The sequence below is a fragment of the Heptranchias perlo genome, chromosome 23, assembly GCF_035084215.1.
Source record: "Heptranchias perlo isolate sHepPer1 chromosome 23, sHepPer1.hap1, whole genome shotgun sequence".
NCBI classification, from domain to species: Eukaryota; Metazoa; Chordata; class Chondrichthyes; order Hexanchiformes; family Hexanchidae; genus Heptranchias; species Heptranchias perlo.
Window position 1 is genome coordinate 4,978,627 of NC_090347.1, and position 12,247 is coordinate 4,990,873.

The 12,247-nt window shown below is 42.4% G+C and overlaps 1 protein-coding gene across 2 annotated transcripts in view; it reads left to right on the forward strand.

Moving 5' to 3' along the window:
* Nucleotides 1-12,247, forward strand: part of LOC137341028 (sodium-coupled monocarboxylate transporter 1-like) — a 78,185-nt gene that overhangs the window by 42,536 nt on the left and 23,402 nt on the right. For both annotated transcript variants that reach the window (XM_068003871.1, XM_068003872.1), the window contains 2 exons: nt 7,354-7,442; nt 8,582-8,703. In XM_068003871.1, coding sequence (XP_067859972.1) covers nt 7,354-7,442; nt 8,582-8,703 — 211 coding nt within the window. The remainder of the gene's footprint in view (nt 1-7,353; nt 7,443-8,581; nt 8,704-12,247) is intronic.

The following is a 12,247-nucleotide window of genomic DNA, read 5'->3' on the forward strand; positions in this document are numbered from 1 at the left end:
CTTGATGCCTTTTGTGTCTAGAAATCTATCTAGCTCCTTCTCAAATGTATTCAGTGACTTGGCCTCCACAGCCTTCTGTGGTAGAGAATTCCACAGGTTCACCACCCTCTGTGTGAAGAAATTTCTCCTCATCGCAGTCCTAAATGTCCTACCCTGTATCCTCAGACTGTGACCCCTCGTTTTGGACCCCCCACCCAGGGGGAACATCCTCCCTGCATCCAGTCTGTCTAGCCCGGTCAGAATTTTATATGTTTCAATGAGATCCCCTCTCATTCTTCTACACTCGAGTGAATACAGGCCGAGTCAACCCAGTCTCTCCTCATACGACAGTCCTGCCATCCCAGGAATCAATCTGGTGAACCTTCGCTGCACTCCCTCTATGACAAGTATATCCTTTCTTAGGTAAGGAGACCAAAACTGCAGACAATACTCCAGGTGTGGTCTCACCAAGGCTCTGTATAACTGCAGTAAGACATCCTTGCTCCTGTACTCAAATCCTCTTGCAATGAAGGCCAACATACAATTTGCCTTCCTAACTGCTTGCTGCAACTGCATGTTCGCTTTCAGTGGCTGGTGTACAAGGACACCCAGGTCCCTTTGTACATCAACATTCCCCAATCTATCACCATTTAAATAATACTCTGCCTTTCTGTTTTTCCTTCCGAAGTGGATAACTTCACATTTATCCACATTATACTGCATCTGCCATGTATTTGCCCACTCACTCAACTTGTCTAAATCACCATGAAGCCTCTTTGCATCCTCCTCTCAACTCACGATCCCACCTAGTTTTGTGTCATCAGCAAACTTAGAAATATTACATTTGGTTCCCTCATCCAAATCATTGATATATATTGTGAATAGCTGGGGCCCAAGCACTGATCCCTGCAGTATCCCACTAGTCACTGCCTGCCACCCCGAAAAAGACCCATTTATTCCTACTCTCTGTTTCTTGTCTGTTAACCAATTTTCAATCCATGCCATTATATTACCCCCAATCCCATGTGCTTTAATTTTGCACACTAACCTCTTATGTGGGACTTTATCAAAGGCCTTCTGAAAATCCAAATAAACCACAACCACTGGTTCTCCCTTATCTATTTTACCAGTTACATCCTCAAAAAACTCCAGTAGGTTTGTCAAACATGATTTCCCTTTCATAAATCCATGTTGACTTTGTCTAATCCCGTTGATATTTTCCAAGTGTCCTGTTATCACATCCTTTATAATAGACTCTAGCATTTTCCCTACTACTGATGTTAGGCTAACCGGTCTGTAGTTCCCTGTTTTCTCTCTCCCTCCTTTTTTAAATAGTGGGGTTACATTTGCCACCCTCCAATCTGCAGGAACTGTTCCATAATCTATAGAATTTTGGAAGATGACAACTAATGCATTCACTATTTCCATGGCTAGCTCTTTTAGTACTCTGGGATGCAGATTATCAGGTCCTGGGGATTTATCGGCTTTCAGTCCCATTAATTTCTCCAGCACTATTTTTTTACTAATACTAATTTCCTTTAACTCCTCCTTCTCACTAGTCCCTTAGTTCCCTAGCATTTCTAGGAAGTTATTTGTGTCCTCTTCCATGAAGACAGAACCAAAGTATTTGTGTAACTGCTCTGCCATTTCCCTGTTCCCCATTATAAATTCTCCCGTTTCTGACAGTAAGGGACCTACATTTGTGTTCACTAATCTTTTTCTTTTTACATACTTGTAGAAGCTTTTACAGTTCACTTTTATGTTCCTTGCAAGTTTACTCTCATACTCTATTTTTCCCCTCTTAATCAATCTCTTGGTCCTTTTTTGCTGAATTCTAAACTGCTCCCAATCCTCAGGCTTGCAAGTGGGTGAGTACACTGCCCTTTCACTCTATCTTCTAGCTTTGAGTCCAGTTCAATCTAATAGGATGGAATACTTTTCTCTCTTCTGGCTCTAGAAGTCTTGCATTGAATGAGTTTGGCCAGTCTCAACCCAGTTCCTAGTGTGCATGGGTCAACAGCTCACAGCCGTCATAATTTAATACTAATTGGCAGTATAACTAAGAAAGATCACTGGAATGGCTGGTGTAGGAAATGTGAAATGTCACACTGATGTACTAGAGGATGCTTTCTTGAACTTGGGGTTAAAGAACATTAACTGTAATACCTTTGCTCTGCAGCTGGCTGTGCTTGCAGCTAGCCCTGGGAGTGCCAGATGCTAAAACTATGTTCTTCAGCACTAGTGTCCTAGGCCCAACTATCTTCAGCTGCTTCATCAATGAGCTTCCCTCCATCTTAAGGTCAGAAATGGGGATGTTCGCTGATGATTGCACAGTGTTCAGTTCCATTCGCAACCCCTCAGGTAATGAAGCAGTCTGTGCCCGCATGCAGCAATACCTGGACAACATCCAAGCTTGGGCTGATAAGTGGCAAGTAACATATGTGCCAGACAATTGCCAGGCAATGACCATCTCCAACAACAGAGAGTCTAACCACCTCCCCTTGACATTCAACGACATTACCATCACCGAATCCCCCACCATCAGCATCCTGGGGGTCACCATTGACCAGAAACTTAACTGGACAAGCCACATAAATACTGTGGCTACAAAAGCAGGTCAGAGGCTGGGTATTCTGCGGCGATTGACTCAACTCCTGACTCCCCAAAGCCTTTCCACCATCTACAAGACACAAGTCAGGACTGTGATGGAATACTCTCCACTTGCCTGGATGAGTGCAGCTCCAACAACACTCAAGAAGCTCGACACCATCCAGGACAAAGCAGCCCGCTTGATTGGCACCCCATTCACCAGCCTAAACATTCGCTCCCTTCACCACCGGCGCATCGTGGCTGCAGTGTGTACCATCTACAGGATGCACTGCAGCAACTCGCCAAGGCTTCTTCGACAGCACCTCCCAAACCCGCGACCTCTACCACCTAGAAGGACAAGGGCAGCAGGCACATGGGAACAACACCACCTGCACGTTCCCCTCCAAGTCACACACCATCCCGACTTGGAAATATATCGCCGTTCCTTCATCGTCGCTGGGTCAAAATCCTGGAACTCCCTTCCTAACAGCACTGTGGGAGAACCTTCACCACACGGACTGCAGCAGTTCAAGAAGGCAGCTCACCACCACCTTCTCAAGGGCAATTAGGGATGGGGAATAAATGCTGGCCTTGCCAGCGATACCCACATCCCATGAACGAATAAAAAAAATCCCTCATCTCGATAAACACAAATATTGAGCAAAAAAAAGATTTTTTTAAAAAAGAATTGTATAGCTAACTCAAAACTGATGTACCAAATGACTCCTTCGCATCCGTCTTTACTAGAGAAGAGGATGCTGCCATGTAGCAGTAAAGAAGAAGGTAGTAGCGATATTGGATAGGATAAAAATAGATAAAGAGGAGGTACTTAAAAGATTGGCAGCACTCAAAGTAGAAAAGTCACCCGGTCCAGATGGGATGCATCCTCACTAACTGAGGGAAGTAAGGGTGGAAATTACGGAGGCTGTGGCCACAATCTTCCAATCCTCCTCAGATATGGGGATGGTGCCGGAAGACTGGGGGATTGCAAATGTTACACCCCTGTTCAAAAAAGGGGAGAGGGATAAACTTGGCAATTACAGGCCAGTCAGCCTAACGTCGGTGGTGGGAAACTTTTAGAGACAATAATCCAGGCCAAAATTAATTGGCACTTGGAAAAGTACGGGCTAATAAATGAAAGTCAGCGCAGATTTGTTAAAAGAAAATCCTGTTTGACTAACTTGATTGAGTTCTTTGATGAAGCAACGGGGCAGGTTGATGAGGGTAGTGCGGTTGATATTGTGTATATGGAGTTTCAAAAGGCATTTGATAAAGTATCATATAATAGACTTGTTAGCAAAATTAAAGCCCATGGGATTAACGTGACAGTGGCAGCATGGATACAAAATTGACTATGGGACAGAAAGCAGAGAGTAGTGGTGAACGGCTGTTTTTCAGACTGGAGGGAAATATACAGTGGTGTTCCTTAGGGGTTAGTATTAGGACCACTGCTGTTTTTGACATATATTAATGACTTGGGAATAGAGGGTATAATTTCAAAATTTGCATATGGCACGAAACTCGGAAATGTAATAAACAATGTGGAGGATGGGAACAGACTTCAGGAGGACATCGACAGACTGGTGAAATGGGCAGACACATGGCAGATGAAATTTAACGCAGAGAAGTGTGAAATGGTGCATTTTGGTAGGAAGAATGAGGAAAGGCAATCTAAACTAAATGGTACAATTTTAAGGGGGGTGCAGGAACAGAGATATCTGGGGGTGCACATACACAAATCTTTGAGAAGACTGTTAAAAAAGTATATGAGATCCTGGGCTTTATTAATAGAAGCAAGGAAGTTATAGTAACCCTTTATAAAACACTGGTTAGGCCTCAGCTGGAGTATTGTGTTCAATTCTGGGCACCACACTTTAGGAAGGATGTCAAGGCCTTAGAGAGGGTGCAGAAGAGATTTACTAGAATGGTACCAGGGATGAGGGACTTCAGATATATGGAGAGAGTGGAGAAGTTGGGGTTGTTCTCCTTAGAACAGAGAAGGTTAAGGGGAGATTTCATAGAGGTGTTCATAATCATGAACGGTTTTGATAGAGTAAATGAGACTTTATTTTCAGCGGCTGAAGGGTACAGATTTAAGGCGATCGGCAAAAGAGCCAGAGGCAACATGAAGAAACATTTTTTTACGCAGCGAGTTGTAATGATCTGGAATGCACTGCCTGAAAGGGTGGTGGAAGCAGATTCAATAGTAACTTTCAAAAGGGAATTGGATAAATACTTGAAGGGAAAAAATTTAAGGTGCTAGGGGGAAAGGGCAGGGGAGTAGGACTATTGGATAGCTCTTTCAAAGAGTTGGTTCAGGCATGATGGGCCAAATGGCCTCCTCCTGTGCTGTACCTACTAAGATACATATATAGATATTTCATTTGTGTAGTAATGTAGATCATAATTATAGCTACCTTTTTACATTTGCATAAAGTACTCAAGCACCAAACTCCTGAATATTTTCACTCAGCATAGTTTTAGTCAAGGGATTATTACCAAATGTACTACTGAGCTCTGTCATTTAACAGATAATTTTATAATTTTGGACTCAAGGGGAATCAAGGGGTATGGGGATCGGGCGGGAAAGTGGAGTTGAGGTCAAAGATCAGCCATGATGTTAATGAATGGTGGAGCAGGCTCGAGGGGCCTTGTGGCCTACTCCTGCTCCTATTTCATATGTTCTTATGTGTTACAAGCTATTCTCACTATTGACTATTGTAAAAATTTGTTTTGTGTTGTGGAGTACCAGTGGCACTTCAGATTGCATTCACAGCAATGGCTCAATGATTTTATTCAGTGAGTAGTTGAGCCATGCAGGCCAGAATAGTCCTAGGTTCAATCCCCAATCTGTTTTGAGTTAGCTGATCTCAGCCAGCGTGCTTAAATTAGACTCAGTGCACCCGGGTTAGGAAGAGGAAAATCACTTGGGGTTCCCATCTCTAATCACCATCAAATGATCCCTGCTGAAGCTGCATATGTGTGGGCTTCAAGGGGAGATAGTATTGGGCTCAGTTCTAATGGCCCCGTGATCAAATATTCAATATTGAGGCTTGCATATGAATAATGTTCACTTGGATAATGTAGCAGAATGCAACCTGTGCCTGTGGATTCATATCTTTCGGAGAAGATGGAAAGATGTTTTTGATAAATTGGCTTACACTCTTTTCACCATTATGTTCCAGTCCTCTGGAACTCCACTGCCTTGTTACATCCCTTCCTGGTTTCAAAAACCTCATCAAACCTTTTTCTTTGCCCCTACATTTGGTTCCCTACCCTTGACCTCTCTTTTTTCACTATCCTCCCTCTCAGCATCCACTGTTTTGTCCTCAATGTAAAGTGTTTTGAGTCATCTTCCTGTATGTAAGGAGCACTACAGAAATACAAATCATTGTCATGTCTTGTGCCATCACATTCGCTGTTGCATTGGGAGGAATGACAGAATTTTCCTTGGATCCTTGAATTGAGTGGCCTTTAAATCTAAACCTATTTCACCAGTTGTGAGGTTCCCTGATCATGGAGTACTAATGGAGCTCATGAAGAGTCATCAAAGGGATGGGATCATACCTTATATTTTTCCATTTTTGTGGTACTTTCATCTCTGAGATAGAAAGTCATGGATTCAAGTCCCACTCCAGCACTTGCGCACATAATCTAGGTATAGTACTGGAGAGAATTGGTTTTTTTCATTTTGCTCTCTGGATGTGAGCATCACTAGCAAGGTTGCATTTTACTGCTCAGCCCGAAATAATTGTTTTGCAACTGATTATTTTGCAACTGAATGTCTTGCTAGGCCACTTCAGAGGGCATTGGAGTTATGTGTAGGACAGACAGACATAAGTGGACCGTTTGGGTTTTTATGACAGCTTTCATGGTCACTTTTTTTACTAATGTCAACCAATGGTTACCAGATTTATTAGGGGCTTGCCACTTCTTCCCAAGAGCACCGGGGATTAACCCTAATGTAAACGCCATATCAAAATACAGCTTAAACCGTGAAAATATATATTTTTTTAAAATTATGATTCTCAAGGGGATTGCCAGCATTGTGATTTGGTATACTGCACTTTAATCTCTGGGCAATAATTTTAATCCAATCCTGATTAAAAGGATGAAAACTCTGTATGCTAGCTGTAAGGATCGTATGCCAATTGCACTTAGGGTCTTGGCAGAATCAATCCAGTTCCTAGTGGGTTTGAACCTCAAGCTGTAAAGTGGAGCCAATCCAACCTCATCCTATTAAAACTGCTGCTCTGTTTCACAGTCCTTATATACTTTATTCTGAGCAACCTCTGTCTCTAGTGTGGAAATCTTTGTGAAAAGGTCAGGCAGAATAATGTAAAGTAAGTCAATTTTGTTTGAGAAAATTGAATATTTTTAGCAATTTTCTCAACTGGGGACCAATTCCTTTTAATTCTGCTATAAATAATTCAGTGGTATCTGTTGAAGTGATACTATGCATCGGTGAGAGGATTTGATCCATTTATTTGAGGTTAATGTTACTGGTTTGAAGAAATTGATGTTTCAGTCAGATGAGAAGTTGGCTCTATAGTGTATTTGAATTAAATATGGAGAAAATGTAAGTGAGAAGAGGTGTATGGAGAATGGATGAAGTTTTGCAATTTGCTTAAATATCCTTTTGAAGTGGTAATATTTGGTGTTGTATTTATTTTTGTTGATCCAATTTGTGAACACTGACAAATTCCAGGAAATATTTAACATGGTAGTGCAGATGTCAAAAATTATTTCCTTATGAATTCTTTTTATTTTAAAATCTTTCTGAAGATGACACCATTACTAGTTTTGGAGCTCTTATCTCACGTACCTGGAGTTTCAGGACTTTTTATCGCTTGTGCATTTAGCGGCACTCTGAGGTATGTTGTATGTTACTCTAGATATTAGCATCCACAGTATGTATGATAGAATAGTAATTCAATAAAATATAAATTCTTATGAAAAGTACTAATTGTAATTTTGAAATTATGAAAATTATCTGAGTATGTTTGTGTATGGGGTAGGGAGAGAGAAATAGTGGGTTCTTTATGTTGTACCATAAGTGATGAGGCACTGATTTGGACATAGTGAACTCCTAATGTTAGTAAGAGAAAAAAAATCAGTGAGTCAGTCCATAGCAACTGGAAAATGCCAATAATAGGGGCACAAAAGTAAATGTACTGTCTCCCAACTGCTCCAGAGAATGGTGTGGGCTCTGTGTGGTCCTTAAAGGAAATCGAGAGAATATAAATGGAGTCAGAGAAATTCTAGAAATTATTATTATAGATTTTGAAACATTAACCACACAGTATCATTACATATGATATTAAGAATAAGCAAAGGCCAATCAGCCCTTCTAGCTGCCCTACCTTGCTACTATTGATCTATTGTAAACAATTTTACAACACCAAGTTATAGTCCAGCAATTTTATTTTAAATTCACAAGCTTTCGGAGGCTTTCTCCTTCCTCAGGTGAACGATGTGGAAATCACCTGAGGAAGGAGAAAGCCTCCAAAAGCTTGTGAATTTAAAATAAAATTGCTGGACTATAACTTGGTGTTGTAAAATTGTTTACAATTGTCAACCCCAGTCCATCACCGGCATCTCCACATCATGACTATTGATCTATGTACAAGACCCTCTCAGAAAAATTAATGCTCCATCCTGCCTCAGTAAATAGCCTGTAATCTACTTTTTGCAGAATCAACAATCCATTCACTTTATTTCCTGAATACCTCGGACAAATCTGAATTTGCTAATTTCTACCCTGTTGCACTATCCAACAGTTGAAAATTCTTTAACTTTTTTTTGTGTTGTGTTAAATCTTCCCAGAAGCATGTCTCACAATGAGGAGAGGCCAAAACAGCATATTTATTTATAAACGAGATAAAGAGAGGGTGATTGAAATCGAAAAATTGACCAAAAAGATCCCACTAGCCAATATTGACATGAATACTTGAATTCTATATTCATACGGTATCTGACTTAATAACTCTTATTTTATTTTTCTTATCCACAGCACAGTCTCTTCAGGCATCAATGCTATTGCTGCAGTCTTTGTGGAAGACATTATAAAAGAAAACTGGAAATCTTGGAAGCATTTTTCTGATGGCAAGAAGACGCTGATCTCAAAGCTTCTAGGTTACCTTTCAATTTCTGAAACCCCTACAGGACAGAGCTTAAAGTACAGGAAGAGTGATGATATTATTTACCATGACATTTTTTGTCTGTAGGTACAAATCAAGAGTAGCTTGGTCCGATCATACAGTAGGTAACTAAGTTGGTCAGTTTAAAAAAGATCATGTGTAAAACCGATGTAAACAGTTGTATGTCTGAGCCAGACATGACGACTGTGTGAAGAATAATCTAACAAACTGTAACACTCTTTTTAGACAAGGTGCAATGTTGCAAATCAGAAATGGTTGGGATCCAGCATCATTAGCGATTTGTTAAGATTAGCAATCTTGTGTGTAGATATAGATATATATAATATATCCTCCCAGCCTCCTCCCGAGAACCCGACCATCACAGAAGCCAGTCTTCTTGATATCACGTGGATTCACTCGACGTGATATCAAGAAATGGCTGAGTGCACTGGATACAGCAAAGGCTATGGGCCCCGACAACATCCCAGCTGTAGTGCTGAAGACTTGTGCTCCAGAACTAGCCGCGCCTCTAGCCAAGCTGTTCCGGTACAGCTACAACACTGGCATCTAACCGACAAAGTGGAAAATCGCCCAGGAAAGTCCAGTCCACAAAAAGCAGGACAAATCCAATCCAGCCAACTGCAGCCCCATCAGTCTACTCTCAATCATCAGCAAAGTGATGGAAGGTGTCATCGACAGTGCTATCAAGCGGCACTTATTCACCAATAAATCGTTGAAAGCGGCAGGGCAGGTTGAGAAAGCGGTTAAAAAAGCATACGGGATCCTGGGCTTTATAAATAGAGGCATAGAGTACAAAGCAAGGAAGTCATGCTGAACCTTTATAAAACACTGGTTCGACCATAACTGGATTATTGTGTCCAGTTCTGGCACCGCACTTTAGGAAAAATGTGAAGGCCTTAGAGAGGGTGCAGAGAAGATTTACTAGAATGATTCCAGGGATGAGGGACTTTAGTTACGTGGATAGACTGGAGAAGCTGGGGTTGTTCTCCTTGGAACAGAGAAGGTTGAGAGGAGATTGGAAAGAGGTATTTAAAATCATGAAGGGTCTAGACAGTATAGATAGAGAGAAACTGTTCCCATTGGCGGAAGGGTCAAAAACCAGAGGACATAGATTTAAGGTGATTGGCAAAAGAACCAAAGGTGACATGAGGGAAAACTTTTTTACGCAGCAAGTGGTTAGGATCTGGAATGCACTGCCAGAGTGGGTGGTGGAGGCAGATTCAATCATGGCTTTCAAAAGGGAACTGGATAAGTACTTGAAAGAAAAAAAATTGCAGGGCTATGGGGATAGGGCGGGGGAGTGGAACTAGCTGGATTACTCTAGCATAGAACAAGCACAGACTCGATGGACCGATTGGCCTCCTTCCATTCTGTAACCGTTCTATGATTCTAATAACCTGCTCACCGATGTTCAGTTTGGGTTCTGCCAGGACCACTCGGCTCCAGACCTCTTTACAGCCTTGGTCCAAACATTGATAAAAGAACTGAATTTCAGAGGTGAGGTGAGAGTCACTGCCCTCGACATCAAGGCAGCATTTGACCGAGTGTGGCATCAAGGAGCCCTAGTAAAGTTGAAGTCAGTGGGAATCAGGGGGAAAACTCTCCAGTGGCTGGAGACATACCTGGCACAAAGGAAGATGGTAGTGGTTGTTGGAGGCCAATCATCTCAGCCCCAGGACATCACTGCAGGAGTTTCTCAGGGCAGTGTCCTAGGCCCAACCATCTTCAGCTGCTTCATCAATGACCTTCCCTCCATCATAAGGTCAGAAATGGGGATGTTCGCTGATGATTGTACAGTGTTCAGTTCCATTCGCAACCCCTCAGATAATGAAGCAGTCCGTGCCCGCATGCAGCAAGACCTGGACAACATCCAGGCTTGGGCTGATAAGTGGCAAGTAACATTTGAGCCAGACAATTGCCAGGTAATGACCATCTCCAACAAGAGAGAATCTAACCACCTTCCTTTGACATTCAACAACATTACCATTGCCGAATCCCACACCATCAACATCCTGGGGGTCACCACTGACCAGAAACTTAACTAGACCGGCCACATAAATACTGTGGCTACAAAAGCAGGTCAGAGGCTGAGTATTCTGCAGCGAGTGACTCACCTCCTGATTCCCCAAAGTCTTTCCACCATCTACAAGGCACAAGTCAGGAGCGTGATGGAATACTCTCCATTTGCCTGAATGAGTGCAGCTCCAACAACACTCAAGAAGCTCAACACCATCCAGGACAAAGCAGCCCGCTTGATTGACACCCCATTCACCACCTTAAACATTAACTCCCTCCACCAGCGGTGCACCGTGGCTGCATTGTGTACCATTTACAAGTTGCACTGCAGTAACTCGCCAAGGCTTCTTCGACCATACCTCCCAAACTCGCGTCCTCTACCACCTAAAATGACAAGGGTAGCGGTCGCATGGGAACGCCACCACCCGCACATTCCCCTCCAAGTCACGCACCATCCTGATTTGGAAATATATCGCCGTCCCTTCATCGTCGCTGGGTCAAAATCCTGGAACTCCCTACCTGACAGCACTGTGGGAGCACCTTCATCACACGGACTGCAGTGGTTCAAGAAGGCGGCTCACCACCACCTTCTCAAGGGTAATTAGCGATGGACAGTAAATGCCAACATCCCATGAATGAATAAAAAAAATAATATAAACAAAAATACATGTAGACTCAAAAATATGTAAGGCTTTTCCATTACGTATTGGAGGAACTCATTTGGAGAAGGATGTTATGCTTTTTTCTATAACCATTCTTTAACTTCTGACTAAAATGCGTTATTTGTGCTGTGCTTACATAAAGTCACTAGCGGGGTTGGGGGTTGAGAGATGGGGGTATTGGACTGTATGGTCCAGATTTCCTGATCCAACAGGAATCTCGCCAGATGAGTGGTGCAGCAAGTCTTTGCTCCCACTGTTTCCCTATGTACTGATCCTAGTGGATATTCTGGTATCAGACCCATTTAAGTTTTTGTGACAGGCTCCTGACTGTATTGTGCTGCTGCGGGGTCAGCTGCCTCAGGTGGGCAGTGAGAGGAAAATCGCTGAGGGACCGGTCGCAGTGTAGCATGGCTGGCAGCCCCCAAAGTACAGTCAAAATGCTTTTTAAGATATTTTTAAAAGGCGCATCATGCCTAATGCAATCAATTGCACAGTATTTGTTGCTCTAGGCTTGGTTGCCCTTTCTTTTTTAAACCTCCTGCCCCACTACCTTGGGCATGCTACATAGGTTAAAGAAAGAAACAACCTTCCTGACACCCACTTTTACTAAGGTGGTGATGACAGGAGATATGTCATTTGACATATTGGATGTGAAAAATCCAGGAGGTGGCAGCCAAGTACCAGCAAGCCCAAAATTAGTTCTGATGGAAACCCACTGCTGAGAGAAAGAAATTATAAATACCAACATTTGGAGCAAACAAGCACTCAAATTACAGCTTTCAAACAAGAAATGGATTGTATATGCATAGTAGGAAGTATCCTAAAAGCAACCATGCATGC